Genomic DNA, 19,643 nt, shown 5'->3' with positions numbered 1-19,643 from the left:
ATTGTTCTCATTTTTATAGACAAGGAAGTAAAACCCAGAGATGCGGCAGTGCTCTGTTTGAACAGGTGTAGGTCCCCCGTAGACTTATGTATTGGAATGCTTGGCCCATGGGGAGTGGCACGATCAGGAGGTGTGGCCTTGTTGAAGTGGGTGTGGCCTTGCTGGAGGAAGTGTGTCACTGTGGAGGTGGGTTCTGAGGGTTCTATATGCTCAAGCTACATACGTCCACACAGTCTCCTTCTGCTGCCTTTGGATCAAGACGTAGAACTCTCATCTCCTTCTCCCGTATCATGTCTGCCTGGACACTGATTGCTTCCCGCCATGATGATAATGCACTAAGCCTCTAAAACTGTAAGCCAGCCCCAATGAAATGTTGTCCTTTATTAGAGTTGCCGTGGTCATGTTGTCTCCTCGGCCATGTTGTCTCCTCACAGCAATAAAACTCCAACTAAGACAAGTGGCTAGCATGAGAGGATACTTGTAAACTAGCCTAACCAGAGAACTACATACGTCATTTCCTCATTGTCCCCAAGCAAGCATCAGGGGAGCTTGTGAAGACTCAGCCTTAGCAGCCTGTATCTGATACTCCAAGCAACTACAAGTACACTTTAGAAAGTTATTCAAACAACAGACTATGACTCTGACTTAAAATGACAGTCGTCACTCCCAAGTAGGCACAGCCCCAAGCTGTTTCACGGATATCACGTTTAACATAACTTAACCCTCATGGCAATCTTGTGAAGCAGGTCACCATTTCTAGATGAGAAACCAAGGCTTAGAATGGGATCAACGTTTCATGGCTTCCAACAAGCGCTCTGATCAAACCCAATCTAATTTGAGGACATAAGGGTTCAGACAAGTGTGTGGATGCTCCCGGACCGTGTTTCTCCGGATGGCTCTATCAAAGCTTGCTATTTCTGCTCTGATAATGCTTTCATCCTGATTGCCATGGTTTCTGGCCACTAAGATATGCCCAATTTATTTTTAAGCTGCCTGTCGTCGTCGAGATGGAAGGACTGATGGAGAATACAAGAAAACAGGCAATGTAGTCCCACCATTCTAACCTCCTAGGAACAGACTAAACTCCAAGAACCACTATTATGCTTAGTAAGAGTGAATTCTCTACAACCTGTGGTTGAGTGGGTCTCAACCTATGGTTCCTCTCACACACACACACACACACACACACACACATACACACACCGCAGAAGATCATGGAAAATGCAGGTACTTACATTACCATAGCAATAGCAACTATTACTATTATAGTTATGAAGTAGCAATGAAGATAACTTTACAGTTGGGGGTCACTACAGCATGAGTAACTTGTGTTAGAGGGTTACAGAATTAGGAAGGTTGAGAACCACTGCAACAACCTTTTACATGAAATCCTTAGCACCCCTCCCGCCCCACCCTCCCTCACCCCCAGGCTTAACCGTACCATCTCGAGCTACAGAGCTACATGGCTTGGTAGATGAAACACTGGCTCTTCAAGCGTGAGGACCCGAGCTCAGATCACTAGTGACCCCATTAAGAAAAAGCACATCAGCCCCTCTTGTCCTCTTGGGTTCCAGAAGCAGAAATGGGACCCACCGGGCAATTTGATTAGCTAAAGTAGCCAAATTGAGGTGCTCCAGGTTCAGAAGAGCCCTTGCCTTGGTAAAGTGGGGCCTAGCAAACATCATCAGAGAGACCAGAGAGAGGTCGACCAGCAGCTGATGGGGCAGATGCAGAGCTCCTGAGCCCAACATTAGGCAGAGCTCAGGAGTCCTGCTGAGGACTGGAAGAACCAGAGGGGTCAGGGGTAGGCCAGAACACAGAGTCGACTGACTGGGACTCACAGGAACATGAGAAATCAAGGAACCTGTATGGGTCTGGCATAGGTTATGGCTGAGTAGCTTGATGATCTCGTGGAGCTCCTAACTGCAAGCAGAGGGCTGTTCCTGACTCTTTTGTCTATTGTGGGACTCTATTCCCTCTACTGAGTTGCCTCATCCAGCCTTGATGTGACAGTGTATGCCTAGTCTTAGTATAGCTTATTATAGCTTGTTATGCTGTGTTTGGCTGATGTCCCCAGGAGTACTGCTCTTGTCTGAGAGGAGGTGGAGTAGGGATGAGGAGGAGGGGATGGTAGGGGAGGTTGGAATGTAATATATGAGAGAAGAATGTTTTAAAAAGTGAAGAGTGGTTGAGGAAGACACCTTGCTCAACATCTGACCTCCACATGCACCTCTATACATACACACACACGCACACACACACAGAGAGAGAGAGAGAGAGAGAGAGAGAGACAGAGAGACAGAGAGACAGAGAGACAGAGAGAGAGACAGAGAGAGAGACAGAGACAGACAGAGAGAGACAGGGAGAGGAAGAGGAGGAAGAGGGGGAAGAGGAGGAGGAGGGGGAGGAGGAGAAGAAGGAGGAGGAAGAAGAAGGAGGAGGAGGAGAAGAGGAGGAGGAGGAAGAGGAGGAGGGGAGGAGAGCCCTTATGCATATGACAATAATTCCATACTGCATTTAGCTGGTTTAAATTTAGGAGGGTTGTACCTAATCTTTTATAAAAGGAGAGTCCAGAGATACCTGGGAGGGGGGGGTGGAAGACAGGCTGAGGGCGCTTTAGCTGGGATGGAACATCATCGTTAAGAGGGGAACATGGTGTTATATTTGATGCGCAATACTGTGTAACTTGCCATTAGCCTTACCTCGCCTTCCTTATCCACACGTGCCAGAGTACCACAAAATATGACAAGACCCTCAACTTCTACTGCAGTAGGAAAGCAAAGACTTAGCTAATCACATTTCTTAATCATCTTTTTAAATCAACCTCTTTATGTTTTCACTCTAGTCAAGAAAAGGATGGTGATTTTCCTGAGTGAGCTATCCTAGTCCTATTTCTGTCTCTCTGGGTGGTCCCCAACAGTATTTAAGAGAGGGAGCACAGGGTCAGTGAAGATGCTGGCATTGGCAGCCCACGTCCTAATTGTTAGTCCCATTAAGAGTGTCACAGCCCCCACCAAGAGAGCAGTCATCCTTTATGACTCAGAGGTGCCCCTCAAAAGAAGGCAGAAGGGAGCACCGCATACCTTCCGTCATGTTGAAAGGCTCAGGGGGGAAGAGATGTGCAGCTCTGCTCTCTCCTGTCTACGCGCTGCAGCAGTGTTGGATGGCAGCGTGGAGGACACAGGGGAAAGTTCCAGCTGCAACGTGTGCTGATCAGAGGAGCTACTCAGGGAAGCTGGTGGTGCCTGTGAAAGGCCAAAAGCAGAAGGGGCCGCCATGGAACTGCTAGCGTGTGCATCTTTCCACAGGTGCAAACGCACGCACGGTCACGGTCAGCTGCAGCCTCTTTGTAAGCCTTTCTTTGGTATATCGGCCCAACCGGTGTGGAAGGGTATCCGGCCGACATCTCTCTTGCACAGCCGTGCTCTCCCATCAGAGCCCATAGGTGATGATGGGAGGAGGAAGGAGAGAGACAGTCATTGTCTGTCAAATCAGGAGTTCTGGAAGCGTCTCTTTCCACTCCTTTACAGTGCGGGAAATAAAGGGCCGCAGCCTTACACTGTTGGGAAACAGTGGCGCCAAGGGTAGACGCCTAACAACCACTTCTCTGTAAAAGGGGGAAGAGGGAGAAGTTGCCCTGATGGGTGAGGTCTCATTAGTGTCTTTGGGAATTGTCTATGGCATCCTCTCTGATGACGAGTCACCTATTTGGTTTTCTATGTACTTACATGGCATTTGGGGACAGAAGCATGAAGATGGCGTTGGAGGAGCAGCAGGAGATCCTAACGGGCAATGGCGTGAAGGGGGCGGGAGTGCAATCACAGAAACTGCTGTGCCCCAGGGTCTTTGACCCAGCTGATACATACTTGAGGTTAAGAACATTAGTGTAGATGCCCTTGGTTAAAGTCCTTAAAGGGCTGCTTCCTGCACTGCTAAGTCAAACGTGGCCCCCCAATTATGTTTTCACAGTATCTTTCTTTATAAAATGACAATGGAGGAGGCTCAGTGTTTGGTAAGCCCTTTGCTATGCAAGCATAAAGAACCAATTTAGTAATCTCAGCACCCACAGGGGAAGCCAGGCACGTAATGAACTCATGGAACCCCAGCAGGGACCAGGATGACAGAGGCGGGAAGACCCTGGGACTCAGTCATCAGTTACTCTGGCAGAATCGGTGAGCTCCACTCAGTGAGTGACACGGCCTCAAATAGTAATGTGGAGAGCAATAGAAGATGCACACACATACATGTGTCTGTGCACACCTACAAACGTGTACACATGCACATACTACACACACGGGCAAACAAAGAATGTTAAAACTTTTCAGTATCCTTGACCGGAGATCAAATGATCATAAAATCTAAGTCAATGTGATGCTACAACCAGACAAACGGAAAGTCAAAAGAGACACAGACTCAAGCAGACTCAAACACTTCTCTATGCCTAGTTTATAAAATGCCCACACTGGCTACAGTACACCTAAAACATCGAAGGAATCCAATAGAGCTGGATGCTCGTAGCTGCCTTTCTCTATTTAGGTGAGTTTCATCCACAAGCTAATAACAAAATGTATTTTTATATTGATCAAAACTTTTTAAGAACTGTTCATCTCCATGCATGTTGCTGGCCATTTAAACACACCGTGGATTCTGTGAAGAAATGGGACACTCAGCTTCCCTGAAAATGCCGGTTAGTATGAAGACCTCAATTGTAATGAAAGGAAACCTATGTAGTTCCTATGAAACCTGCACTACGGGGCCAGCATCTGCAGAAGCTCTCCCCAGGCACTGTTTCTGCCCACAGTCTTACTTTTCTACCTTTTCCCCTGTGATCTTTCCAGGGCTCTTTGGCCTTTTAAAAACAGTATGGCGACAGCAGGATAGCTCACTGTGGAAAGGCACTTGCCAAGTCTGACGACATGCGTTCGCTCCTAGGGCATACGTGGAAGGGAAAGCTGTCCTCCGACTTCCACACACAAACTGTGGCACACAGTAAGTGCTCACTGGCATGCATGCATCACTCACACACACACACACACACACACACACACACACACACACACATGCACACGCACAATTAAATAAGTAAATGTAATTTTTTAAAAAGCTTTAATGGCGGTAGAGCAATACTACTGTATTGACTGAGAGAGCACTTCCTCCTCTGGTTCATTGTTCTCTTGAGCAAAACCAAGGCGTGGCCTTAAGCCCTTGTCATAATGAATAAGGTGAACTGAGTCTTCAGTGGCAGGCCTCGGGCTTTCTTTGCCCACATCCTTAACAAGGCTCTATAGTACCCTAGAGAATGGTGATCTCCAGCCCAGGTAAACTGACTGCGATGGACCTGGATGACCTTGCTCAGCTGGTTTACAGCACAGCTTCTTATTGGTCAGAGCCCTGTGGCATCCTTTCCCTCAGTGGCAAACTTTCAGTCTTCCGTGCTCACTCAGTTCAACTCAAGAGGCATCCGGCGTGCACGGCCGGACAGCATGCTTAACCCTTCCACTGAGAATGGCAGGTTTTGGGCCCAGGAGGGCTGGCAAAGTGTTTCTCTCACAGACACGACAATCCGGGATGGATCCCCAGAACTCACATAAAAAGCAGTGCTGTGTAATTGTAATCCAAGCATTGGCAAAGACGGAGGGTGAGGGGATCCCTGACCAGCCAGTCTAGCAAAACCGACAAGTTCCAGGCCAACAAGAGACTGCATCTCAGAGGAGGTGGACTGTATTCATGAGGAGGACATCTGGGGTTGTCTCCTGACTTCCATGTGCACACCACATATATGCATGCATGCATGAGTGCACACACACACACACACACACACACACACACACACACACACACACACACACACACACTTTTTGGCAGCTCTAACGGACCTGTAAGGAGACCTCAGCAAAGACATCAAGGCAGGCTGCTACCCAGAGCTAATTAGAAGAGCAAACATCTCTCTTCCCCACTCAAGGAGCTCTGCCAAAGCACTCATTTCTGTCGATTCATTTATGCAATTCCACTCTTTGCAAGAACATTCTGTCACAGATGATTTAGTGTTGCGGGTCCCACGAGCATCTCTCTGTAGCACGCACTCATTGTTTTTTAGGAATCTAGGGCCTGTGGGGAAAGAGTAGAACGCCAAGGGGTTTCCATTAGACACAGCCATACCTCATTATAAGACCCGCAAACCCCACAGCATTCTTGCATCAATAATAACAACAAACATCCCAGATTCAACTTTGAAAACTAAACCTTTCAGGAACTTGGTGTGACCGGTCTTTTTTTTTTTTCCAGGAGAGAACAGAAGACTGGGGAGACGGTGACTTCAGACGATAATGCTATCGGTTGAAGTCGGAGAAGAACGAACACGGAACATCTTGGAGATTTTCATATACACAATCAGCCCCGGAGTCTGCCCACGGGGTGCCGGTGGAAGAGGAGTGTGCTGAACAGTTCCTTCTCTGGTAGAGACTGGATTCTGTCAACATCCCTCGAACTGTCCAGTGTGTGCAGCGGGAAGTGGAACTGTACAACTGCTTTTTTATTTGTTGATTTTTACCTAAGGAAATGGTTTGGGTTATCGTCAACCTTCCAATCTCCTGGAATACCACCTCAGTGTGCATACACTTAGGGGAACCTACAGAGGTCATTTCACGTGTGCCCCCTCCAGCAGCTACCCCCCATCCTGTTGCCTCTCACCTCCCACCAAGCCTCCTTCTCTAGCAACACCCGCCCCATCTCCCTCATACATATGCATACTTTAAGCACGAGGAACATTCATTCTGGTTTCAGAGAAGAAGGGAACTGCAAATACAAGGTCAGAGAGCAAGCATGAAGCAGCGATGATCCCTTCCTTTCTCAAATAAAATTAATAACCTGGCCAGAAACTACTTTTAGCTGGAAACTACTGCTTCAGTTAAGCCTTATGATCAAGAACTGCTTGTACCACTAAGGCATTCGCTCCTCCAACACTTGCATGTACACACACACACACACACACACACACACGTACAAACACACAAACACATACACAAACATACACACAAATACACACACACACAAACACACAAACACAAACACACATACAAACACAAATACACACACAAACATACACACAAATACATACATACACACAAACACAAACACACACACAAACACAACACTTGAATGTATATACACACAAACATGCACAAACATAAACACATACAAACACACAAATATACACACAAACACATACACAAACATACACACAAATACACACATACACAAACACACACACACAAACATACACACAAATACACACATACACAAACACACAAATACACACACAGAAACAAACAAACACACATACACACAAATACATTCATAAAAATTGGTTCAATATACTTATTTGCAAACCTAGTAAGCCATATAAAATAGAGGCATTTAAAAACAATGAACACTAATGGGCCGAGTTTATTAAAAGCTATTTTTTACTCCTATGAGGCCAGCTCTGCATTTGGACATTTAAATTCCAAACCATTCAAATCCCTCCAACTACTTCCTTGCCAGAGAGTGCTTCCCCCAATCACTAAAATTATGGGCTTTACAGTGAAACTTAAGCCCCATGTTTTGAAATTACTTCATCTAGATCAATTAGAACATCGTGGTTTTTTTTTTTTTTTAATCTGTTTGATGTTGGAGGAAGGGTGTTTATTTTCAAAATCAGGAAAAATAAGGAAATCCTAGTTCGCCAGAGGAAACTACTGTCACATTTCTAAAAATGTTTCACATCTAACCTTGAACCCAAATAGAAATGTTCGCATGCTGTTTTTCTGTTCATAAGTGGTTCCCCACTGCCTCCGGAACGCAGTTCAGGCTCTGGTGCATGATATACATGAAGCTGCCTCTGTGATCAGCCACCACGGGACGCCCCCATTCTTCCTGGTCTCCAGCAGACGGGCACTGGACATCAGCCACACTCAGACTGTACCTTGCTGCCCAAGCACACTGTGAACTTCATGCCTCTACCACTCTGCTCTTTGGCCCACTCTCTAACCTCGCTCTCTCACTTCTTCTGGGGCCCCTGGCACTCGGTCCAGCTCTTCCAGGAAGCCAGGCCTGGGGCACCCTTGCCCTGAGCCATGGCTGCTTCCTGTGAGGTCTGTGAGCTAGGACTGGCACCGGTCCCTTCCATAGTTTCAAATGTTATTCTGCCTACTTCACTACCATGCCACCCTCCTCTTTTCAATAGACGCCTCAGGTCTCAATGAACTCGCCACTTGGCACTGAGAGCCAAGTTTGTCCTGGCACTTTTCTGTGTGCTTGCAAGTTTGAACTTCCCTCTGAAATGGCCACCCTCTGGAGACTAGCAACCAAATCCTCCCCTCATCTATCCTCCCCCAGGAGCACAACGGAAACAAAGCAAAGCCTGATGCTATTTCTGGGCCTGTCCATCCTGCTCCCGGCATCTTACAACCTTCTGTGTTCCAGTCTAATCCCTCAGCACTAGAGAAAGGCAGCAGCAGACCTGACTTAGGAGAAACGCTAGTGTCTGCTGGGCTCTCCTTGCAAAAGGAAGGTTCAGGAAGTCCAGGAATGTACACGGTGAAAGAAACCGGGGAGGGGGAAGCGTCTTCTGAAATATTAACAAATGGTTTTGCTGGTTTCCTGGAGGCTCGCCTAAACTCTCCCGACATCCCGAGAAGTCCTCCTGGCTCTCCTTTCTACAGGGTTCAAGCAGCACTCATTAAAACTTACTGTAAGGGTTGGGATTTGTCAGTGGTAGAGCAAAAAAAAAAGCTACAAAAAAAAAAAAAAACCTTACTGTAAAAAAAAAATCAGGCTGTGGCATTGAAAGGTTTACTAGGAAATAGCTCTCGGGCGACAAATCCAAGCAAGAACTTCTTCAAGATGCCTTTTGTTGGCTTGCTTCAGTTTTTAATCCTGTAAGCAAGGGGAAGCAAATAAAGGTCGCAATACCCCACGACCTCCTGAATAAACCCCAGAGGCTAAGTGAGGGCCAGGTAAGAGGAAACAGAGGCTGAAGAGAAATCCAGAGTCCTGGACCTGAACTGTCTCTGGTCAAGAGGACAACATCAAGATTCTCCTCAGTCCTCTAAGGGAGTGACACTCGCTGGCAATTGGGGATACTGCTCGTGGCTGTTAGGGGTACTTCTTGTGTAGGAGGCCCTGTGTTCAGTGCACTGCCACACACTGTCTCCTACGACCTTCCTAGCTCTATGGAAAAGATGCTGCAATTTTTCCGGAATTCCAGACGGGAGCACAGACACTCACATCACTTAAATGACTTACCTGAGCTCAAGTGGGAGCCCGGGAGTGGCCAGATCAGGATTCCGGCTTGGCTCTGTGGGAGCCTAGAAACCATTGCTACCTGGTACGTCGTCGATATCCACAGATCAAACCCGGGACATCCTGAGAGTCCCGATGTGTGGTGCGCTATCACGTAACTTAAGAAATTTCAGTTTATGGCAGAAAACAGGGGTCGTGGTTTAAGTGAAGGTATTTACAGGGATTATGTATGTTAAACACAAGAGATGGAAAATTGTTAACTATGAGTGTGCCTGACCTTACAGAACCACGCCCTGTACCACCCGCCCCTTCCCACCCTTTGGTTGCTGTTAATGAGGTTTTTTCCTCCTTTTTTTTTTTCTTCTTTCTCTATCTTCCTTCTCCCCTTCGTTTTTCACCGCTAGGACATAAAAAATGATTCCTGGGTAGAAGTGATTAGTGCTAGTTGGAAGAGAGGTATCGGAGACATAATAAATCATCGCTCTCTCCTCACCCTCTGGGGTTCTGTATTAGGATGTCATCCAGGCTGGCTCCCGACTCCCCCACCATCTTTTCCTTCCCTCCACCTAATTCTGTCTTTCTAGTGCTATTTTTCTAGTCTGGTAGGCACAGCACTGAACTGAAAATGCTCTGCCAAGACCCTTGGCAGCAGCCGGTCTCCAGGAATCCTGCCCACAGCCACAGCACAGGAAAGATAGAGGAGATGGGGGCCTTTGAGAGGCAGGCCAGAGGGCCAGGCTTAGGGGCTGGCTTGCACGCGCCAGCGAGAACAGGTTTCCCTAGCCTATCAATGGTCCTCCCTCTGGAGCGCAGCATCTTCAACACAGGGTCAGGATCGCTGGAACTTGCTATAGTTTTCCTGGGTAGAGAAGGAGTGGGGGAGGAGTGCAAGAGGGTACGGGGCGGGGGTGGGGGGCACAAGCTAGCACACCACCCAGAGTCGGGCAAGCTCCACAGGGTATGGCCACGTGCCTGGAGCACACGGTCCTGCAGGCAGGCGGCCAGGGTGTCCACAGCTCCCATGAGAGGTGGGGGTGGGGGGCGTGGGGGGTGGGGGCGGATGCGGGGTTCTTTCCCACCGGCAGAACAGGAGTTGCTAAGCCAGGGGCAATACTGCTAGGTGAACATCAGGAAAGTGATTCGTTCTAACCCTGGAGGGAGAGAAAGGTCAGACTGGCTACAAGAATGATTGCTGGGTAAGCTGAGGGAGGTAAAAAAAAAAAAAAAAAAAAAAGAAGCATGTCCTATTTTTGCAGAGGGAAGAGGACTAGATGAACAAATCCCTAAATGGAGAACGGGGACAGGGAACCCAGCCATTTTTTTTTTTTACCCTGTCACTGCTCTCATAAGGACAGTGAGCTTTCCTGTACCGGAAGCTTCACTGTATTTTGCCATCCTTTATCCTGTTTAAGCCCGATGAACCTCCACGGAGAGGATGTTATTTATAGTCTCCATTCTATTGCTAAGTAAACTGAGGCTTAGAGAGGTTAAGAAGCAGGCACAAGGCTGGAGAGATGGCTCAGCGGTTAAGAGCACTGATTGTTCTTCCAGAGGTCCTGAGTTCAAATCCCAGCAACCACATGGTGGCTCACAACCATCTGTAATGGGATCTTATGTCCTCTTCTGGTGTGTCTGAAGCGAGAGACAGTGTACTCACATATATAAAGTAAATAAATAATCTTAAGGAAAAATAAAGTGAACACAAAATGAGCTGGCAAGCCAGGGGTGAGTCTAGAATGAAAACCTCAGCCTCCTGTCCCAGAGCCTGCATTCCTACCACCAAGCTTTCTTGCTTTTCATTTTCCTCCCCAAATATCTCTTGTCACAGGCAAGGGACTGCTATTCTGTATATGCCAGCAACCAGGATCTGAGATAGGTCCAGCCTGTTCCCTCCCAGGGTATGGTGAACAGGATAAGTAAATCTAAGAGACCACATTCAGTATAAACTCGCGCGCTCTCTCTCTCTCTCTCTCTCTCTCTCTCTCTCTCTCTCTCTCTCTCTCTCTCTCTCTCTCTCTCCTTCAGAATTCCCTTGATCCAAATGAAGTAGAAGCTCCCAAGATTCTTGAGGTGGTATACAGGGCACCATGACTCACATGGTCCTCAGCCAGCAGGTGGACATGTGCCGGGTGGGAAAATATGTGACAGGCAGATCCTTAACTCGAGCTTCACCCACTTTCCTCTGCGGGACTTCCCATACTCCTGAGTCCACTGCACAGAGTTCCCCCACATAATTATACAGATCCCAGGGCTCAAAACTGCCTCCCAAGTCAAAGCCCTACCACCAAGGACAGGGAGCAGGAGGAGGGCACAAAGTCCAGGCTGCAAAGTGTCCCTGTCTCCAGCTCTCAACACCATTTGCTCAATGTCCTCCTCTTCCCACCCGTGAGCACGTGGGAGGGTTTTCACTTTTCTGTGTACACAGCCTTCATCACAGCTCAGTCCCCGGACTCAGACGGGAACAGAAACCCTTCTCAATTCTCAGCTGAATCTGGGCCTTAAAGTGGCAGGCACCCTAAGCTATTTAAACACACACACACACACACACACACACACACACACACACACACACGAAGAAATGGTCTCAAATCCATCTTTACAAGCACGGGGTTTAAAAATATCTCCGCCTTTGTCTGCAATGGATGACTTTCCCTAAAGGGACAGCTGTCCTTAAAGCAGTCACTCAAGTCTCAGGGCAAACAGATCCTTATTTTTCCTAGTACCCAGCCTACAACCCCCAGGAGCACGTTCTCCCTGCTACCTCTGATACGATCTGACATGCAAATGCCAAAGCCTACAGAATGATTCTTCCCATCTGGCTGGTCTGGGAACAGCCAGGGTACGGCACCCAGGCTCCCTGAAGCCCCTGGATTCAAACCCAATACTCTCCCCACCACGGCTCTCAACGCGTCTGTACCACAGGTCTTCAGGAAGTTTTATTTCTTCAGATACTGAGTCGTGCTTTGATCGCACACCTACGTGAAGGAATCAGGTCTGGATGTGTAACATGGGGAAAGGGTCAGGGGAGCAGTCACAATAAATGGTTTCCAAGATGCACGGCTATGCTCACCTTGCCATCCCAAGATACCCTTGAGGTAGACCTCAACCTGCATAATTGTCAGTCTGGCTTCCCTCACTACCTTTCACCCAGACAGGTAGTGCTATTGACACAATGCTATTGAGCATAGCTCAAAATTGCATACTGGACTGTCGAGGGCAAGCATTCGAACTGGGCAGCATCATCTCCCGGTTACCCTGATAACGTCATTCTATCCCCTAAAAGTGCAGAACACTCTTATTACTATATGACCTTTTTTTTTTTTTCTTGGCAACCCAATGTCTCTTGACTGTCTCAAGACATTTGCCACAGAGTATTATAGAATATAAAAAGCACTCATTTTTATGATAGTAGCCTAAATTAAGTCTAGATTTTGCTGTCTAAGTTGAAGGTCCAGGACATTAATTCTCAGCTAGGAGTGACTTTATTCCCAGGGGACATTGTGAGGTGGCTCAATACATTCGTGTTTGCCACAACTGGAGAGTGGGTGTCCTTGGCATCTAAAGAAGAGAGTAGAGATGTCCCTTAACTTCCTATAGTCCACATGGCCATATACCACAAGACTTACCCTCAAGGGAGAGTGGCCAAGGTTGAGATCCCTCAGTTAGACTGAAATCACAGTTCCCAGAATGCCCCTGGCTATATCTGTGCTCTTCTGTTCTGAAGACTCATTTTCCTCAAGATTCACTGAGTATTTCTATTTTGGGCATCCCTGTGAGCTATGCAGAATAGTTAAGAACTTTCACCCTTTTCTGGTCTGTTTGAGATAACACAATCAGCAAGCCCATGTCCCCTAAAATTCCATTTCTCAGTATAATCTATCATGAGCAACATCGTATGAATGGCAGAATGAGAATTCTTTTAATCTATTGCATTTGGGGGGAAAAAAGAGCTTTGATTTGCTTTTCCTGTTAGGAATATCACTTGGTTTTCCGTTCAAAGAACAGAACTGTGTTGAAATATTAATCTACTACATTGGAAAGGATATTTAAGTGGAGGGATTGTTTTCAGATCCTTTGGTATGTTTCTTCTGTAACTTAATAAAATGCTACTCACAGACACTTGGGAGTTCCTTGCTACTGACAGCAACTTGGACTGGGGAATCCCCATCACCTGAGTCATGGACCACTGTGGACTCCAAGGAGCTCTGACACATGGCTGAGCCTCAAATCCTATGATCCCAATTTTTCACTGTCAATAGGAACACCTAGACGATGCTCCCTGGACAAAATCTCCCGTTGTTTCTCTCCAAGGGGAGTCTGTGTAACTGAATCTAGTGGCTTCAGGAAGGTATTTCAGGTGACAAGGGTTGTCATAACGGTAAACGTTCACGACAGCCGCAACCTTTTAAACGAACAGAACACCCGAAGCTAGCCACCTGACCTTGGTGTTATTGTCTTTCCCAAAAGAACCCCATCAAATCAAACGGTATCTTTCTATTAAAGGGGAAAGTGGGGCTCCAAGAGGTTATGCCAGTTCTAAGGTCCCTCAGACACACAGCAGGATGTGGGACATACCAGTGCCCTCTCTCTGGGACTCCGCTCTCCCCCACACCCCCCGTGACACTCCATTACCTCTGCTGTGTGCAGGCTGTGTATTTTGCTAGCTGCCTCACACAGTGAAGAAACTGAAGACATTGACACTATGCATTCTTTAGAGTGGGTATTCTAATTCACATCAAGAGGATAGTGTAGCTTCCGGGGATATCTGGAGGTTAAAGCGTCATTTCAATAGCGCCTGTGGCCTAGAGTTATCGACTAAAGTGGATTTTGGAGACGGGGTAAAATAAAAATTGAAAGCCCAGAGATCTATGAAAGGTGAACCTGAACTCCAGGCTAACTTTAAAGGTAGGGGCTCTCTTCCTCCTTCCTCTCAGCTCCTTCCCAGTTCTGCATGTGACAGGAAATTTCTGCGTGGGGACATAGAGTTCAGCAGAGACTGCTAACACAAGTCTCTCATTGTCTTGTTTTCTGTCTTTCCCTGTAGCTAAGGGCCTTCTGATCAGTGACCTTCCTGTCAGTGTATCAGTCTGAATCGTTGTTCCAGGTACCTGTCCACGGAATGATCTTTCTTCCTGCTTGTTTTGTGCCATGGTGTGTTAAAAATACGGATCCGGGACTGCTTCAGTCTGGGCCTCCCCCAGCCCATTTGGCAAGGGGATTTTAAAGCATAGTTCTTTGTTGGTAACGTTTCTGTGTCGTCTTCTTAAACATTCTTCATTATTAATTTGTGTATATGTGTGAGCCTGTTTGAATGTGGGAGGTGGGGTGTGGGTGCATTTGTATCTGATTTCCCAGGGCTGGCTGTCCACTAATCTCAGAGATCCTCTTGAATCCACCTCCCTAGCACCAGGATCACAAATGAGCCACCGTGGGTGGCTTTTTATATGGGCACGAGTCTTGATAAAGGTGGAATAAGCGTGATGAGCAGACAACACTGAAAACCATAGAAAGGCACGATTGGCTCATAGGAACACAGTGTTATGAAGAAAGAGGCTTAGCCTCGGGCAATAGGAGAGCCTACATTTACTTAGATTCTTGGTCTTAGTCAATGACCAAAGAAGATGAAAAAAATGAGAGAGAGAGAGAGAGAGAGAGAGAGAGAGAGAGAGAGAGCGCTGTCCTGCACTTCTCCTCACATTTACCCCTTTAGGCCAGAGAAGAATGGATATGGGGTAAATTTCTGAGGTCTACCCAAATTATCCAGCAAGATCCTATTACCTTAGTGTTAGGAGACCAGGGGAAAGGGGTAGGGGATAGAATGGATGTTTACTTTACATTAACCCATTAGCCCATTCATTAACTCCAGGCTGGAACATCACAACCTGTAGCCTATGAATCGACCACTCAGAATTCTCCTAGGAGTTGGTTAAAATGAACAGTCAGGGTTCCAACCCCAGACCCGAAAACACCAGCTTCTTAAAGGCGGGTCCACTGAGTCCGACTCTGCAGGTGAGAGCTACGCATGCTCACTGAAGGAGGAAGGATATTCAGAACAGGAAGAGAGGGCTCCTCTCAAGAAACATTTGTTAAGAGCTCCTGCTCATGCCAATCCCTCCCACCACCGCTTCCGTCCCGTCCCCTCACATCTAAAGGGTGAACCTTCCAGAATTTACCTGGTCTGATGGGGTTCTGCATACAGTTCGGAGACGGGATGCCAGGGTGGAGGGGTGCCGTGGCCCGGCTGCTGAGATCCATGACTGAAGGAGCAGTGGAGGAAGCAGGTTGCAAACCAGGAGGGTGAGGGCTGTGGTCGTGCTGCGATGGACTAGGGGGGATGCCATTTTCTGACAGAAACTCCTCCAGGTCCATGTATTCCAACTGGAAAGTATCTCCGTCATAGGGAAGGGTTTTGTCCCATAAGGTGGGTCCCAAGAAGGCCGACTGGGGGACGGTCGGGCTGTTGCTACCATCATCCAGCTTCTTACCTTTGTCTCTGTCTTTGCTAAATGCTGAAGAAGAAAGGGAAGGGTGAGCTTTGTTTTTAAAAACAGAAAAGAAAGGGGGCCATTCTGTCACCAGCCTTCCTGCTGTCTGTTACAAAACTACTTCTGGGGGGGCACTGAGGCCTTGGGTGCTGTCTTTTGTGGATCTAGAGTTTCAACATCTCCCTATTTACTTTGGAAAGAAAACACTAGTCTGTAGGACGGGCTACCGACTGATCTGGAATGAAAACAAGAGAACAAGCCTCAGTGTGTAATTTGAAGGGTCAAGTCACCCGCAATCTATTCTGGGAAAAGAACACCGGAGAGTATATACAACCGATGTGCTTTTTAAGGGGACCACCGACAAATTGAGATGATCCTATCTTTCAGAAAGTGACGACAGCAAGAAGCTGAGGCCATTCAGACTTAGAAACCCCGGTATTCATGGTATTCATGCTCAGTCTGAGTAAGCAGTCCCCGCCCCCACCTTCCCTCATTACTATGCATCTAGTTTCCACGTTATTCCTTTTCATTTATTAGCTCAATAATTATCCCCCATTTACAAGGACAATAAGGATGCTCCCATCATAGAAGGAGCCTGTGGAGGAGGGATGGGGGGTGGGGGGGTGGGGAGGTGGGGGGGTGGGAGGGGTAGGTAGAGATGAACTTTCAAACTCATCCATTAGCTTAGCAGGCCACTGGAACACATACGAAAGGACTAAGTCGGTTTTAAAAGGTGGGTTCCTTTTCCCCAAACATTTAAATATCACCTAATTTGCAAAAAAGAAAAGTATACATTTATGCATCCCGTCACAAAGCAGTACTATACAAAGGTGCTGTGTTCTACACTATGAGGGGAAGAATGCAGCTATTTCCTGCCTTGAAATACAGCTCCCCCGGATTGGTCTTTACCGAGCTGTCTGCAGTTTTGCCAATATTCAGGTGTGGGTGGAATCAGGGATTACAGAATTTGATTCCGAGTTGTTTTTTCTCCCCCTTAGAGAAATGTAGTCCCACTGCCACCCATTTGAATCTTCAAATCCTCCGCAGTTTCATTAGAGAGTCAGACTTAAAAACATCGACCACAGAAGCCTTCTCCCCAATCCTACTCCTTAAGAAGCAATGCGGGAGGGCATTGGGGGCGGGGGAGGGGGGGCGGTCTGTACGCGCAATCTAGCACCAGCAACTCTTGCAATGCAACAGGCGTTCTCTCCTAGGGAAAATGATGCAAACACCCCGAAGCTATTTGCAGCCAAATAATCTTTTCAAGACTTTATGCAGGAACAGCATGATTCGCTTTTGTCACTGTGATAACACCAAAGGCAAGAAACTACACCGGCTCAAAACACAAATCCGTCCGGCCTCGGCTGCGTTCCCAACCAGGTCTCACATGCAAAACCCCCTCCCCACCATCCCCTACCCCTGTCTCCTCAGCTCCAAGCCACGGTTGCCTAGGGGAAGGTCTGAGACTTACCAAGAAAAGGGCTCAAGCCAGAGGAGGCTCCTGCACGCGGTTACACGTGAGCCTGCTCAGCTCTCCCCTCCCACCGGGAAGAGAGCACCGGGAAAGTGTCAGCGCTGGAGGCGTGCACCGCTTCCCGCCGACAGACCACTCCCCCCCCCCCACCCCGCTCGGTGAATCGCAGGCCAGCGGGAGAAAGCGCCTCTCCGCTCGCGCCGCGTGAGTTCACAACACAAAACAGTAACACAATCCGAAAATATTCGGGCTGCCGACTGAGAACCCCCCACTTACTCGGACCCCTCCCCCGCCTCCAACCAGCCACCTCCCGCCCTTTCTCCTCTCCAGTCCCGGAGTCACACCGCTCTCCGCGGAAGCGCACACCCTGTCACTCAAAGCAGCGATCCTGACCTGTCAAGTTCACCTGTCACCTGCGCTGCAGGAGGACAGACCTAGAAAGGCGGGCGAGCCAGGCTCCCAGCGCTATTTCAAATGTGGGGTCCCCTTTGCACTGGGGAGAAAGAGGGGGTGAGCCCCCCCAATTTCACTAAAGCGAAGCGAGGGGAAGAGAGATGCTGGTGCCCGGCCGACCAGGGGGTCCCTGGGAGTGTCGTCCCTTCCCTGAGCCCAGCTGCCGAGGCAACGCTCACCGTCTTCAGGATGAAGGGGGAGCTTCAGCGGGTTCTCCAGCAGGGACCTGAGCACGCCGTAGGGAGGCGGGATAAAGGTAGGGTTCAGGGGGAGCTGTCGGGACATTTTCTCCATCGTGATGCACGCAAATTGTCTTTTAAAAAGAAGGCCAATCGCCGCCCCAAAATGTTGATGAGCTTTTTTTTCCTCCGTCCTTTGCCAACCAAAAGTACTCGCTTTCAAAACAGTGCAGACAAGGAAGGGAAAAAGAAAAATCACTTCTGTCTTTGTAAATACATCAGCGTACCAATATCAAAATAAAATAAAAATAAACAAGAAAACTTTCGGGTTCTCAGTGCTGACAGTCCAGGGAAAGAAAGCGCACCGAGCGCCGCGGACTCCTCCGGCCCTGTGTAGGATGCTCTTTCTCACCTGCCTCCAACACCACTCAGTCTTGCAAAATGTTCAAATTTGCAAAGGGGGGCAGAAAAAAGGAAAGAAAGAATAAAACACGTAGATGGCTGCAGATGAGCAGAAGGCAAAGCGCGGGCCCCGGACCCTCGCGCGAGCACCCGAGGCTGTGCCGTCCCGCCCCACCCCCCTCCCCGCCGCGGCCGCTGCTCCCCGCGCTCCGCGGCCCCGCAGCGCCGGGCTCAGCGCATCAGGCAGTCCATGTGCCGCTGCCCTGACAAGAGTGACGTCAGGGCCCGCACCGCGCGCCGATAGGCGTGCAGGGGCGGGGCCCGGATCGGCCCCTCCCACCCGCCCCGCCCTTCCAGGGCTGCGTGTGTAGCGTCGCCGCACGCGCTGGTTTTCCGGACCTTGCAGCGTTGGTGGGCTGCTAAAAGCGCAGGTGCCAGCTTTCCTAGTTCGCTCACTGCCTTGCGCTGGGAATAACTCCGCTATCTTTCGCCCTGACTCCTTTTGCATGCTAGCTCTTTTTTTTCCTCCCAGAGTGAGCAGGGCGATGAGAAATTCCTGTCAGTGGTTCTCAAGGTGGAAATAAATTGGTGATTTAAAAAGAAAAAAAGCAAAAGATGGCCAAGTGGCATCCGGGATTTAAACTAGACCCCCTGGGCCGATGTCCTGGCAACCAATGGTTTTTAAAGCTCCCCCAGGTAACTCCAACCAGAGGACACATTTAGGAGACTCCTATTTGGCTAGACGTGAAGAGAATGACTTCTGGATAGTTCCCCTCGTTCCTGATGAGTTTAGTACCTTCCTTCTAGCCCCACTCCATATCCGACCTAAAATATCAACTTTCCTGAATTCTAAACAGCGTGGCAAACGTAGAAAGGAGACAGGAGCTGTAGACTGAGCTGAAGTGAACTGGCTCCCACGCTGTCGCAGGAAATTAACAAGACATTTGCATGCAACAGAAGGATGGCAGGAGAGACTTACACACTGAATGAATATTAGGAGTATTTACAAGACCCAGCATGGCTGTAATTGGGCCAACTTAGAAGGTCGGAATACTAATTAAAATAAATTTTTAAACTATTGGTTAAAAGGTTAGGGGAATCTTGATGTTTGTGGCTTCTTCACTTCCCTCCGGCCTTTGACCTTGGTGCTGAGGGCCTCGAGGTGTGGGGGAGCACACCCGGGCAGAGTGGATGCGGTGGAATGTAGGCGTTCTACCCTCATCTGCCAGGAGAGCTGAGACCCACGAACAGTATCGCCACACTCCTCTTTCCGCCTTATACTCCCCCACCACCAATTGCACATTTCTATCCTACACTAAGTGTCCCCATGTCCTGTGGAGGATCGTGTGTGATCGGGGTTTTTTGTTT

The 19,643-nt window shown here is 48.4% G+C and overlaps 1 protein-coding gene across 2 annotated transcripts in view; it reads right to left on the bottom strand.

Annotated features, from left to right (window-relative positions):
* Positions 1-18,471, bottom strand: part of Hlf (HLF transcription factor, PAR bZIP family member) — a 56,388-nt gene extending 37,917 nt beyond the window's left edge. For both annotated transcript variants that reach the window (XM_032912115.1, XM_032912116.1), the window contains exons 1-2: positions 17,874-18,471; positions 15,456-15,791 (exon numbers count right to left, since the gene is read on the bottom strand). In XM_032912115.1, the coding sequence (XP_032768006.1) occupies positions 15,456-15,791; positions 17,874-17,988 (451 nt within the window). In that variant the 5' untranslated portion in view covers positions 17,989-18,471. The remainder of the gene's footprint in view (positions 1-15,455; positions 15,792-17,873) is intronic.
* Between the last annotated feature and the right edge of the window lie 1,172 nt (positions 18,472-19,643).

Source organism: Rattus rattus, chromosome 9 (assembly GCF_011064425.1).
Source record: "Rattus rattus isolate New Zealand chromosome 9, Rrattus_CSIRO_v1, whole genome shotgun sequence".
NCBI classification, from domain to species: Eukaryota; Metazoa; Chordata; class Mammalia; order Rodentia; family Muridae; genus Rattus; species Rattus rattus.
This window is presented reverse-complemented; position numbering and strand designations above follow the sequence as displayed.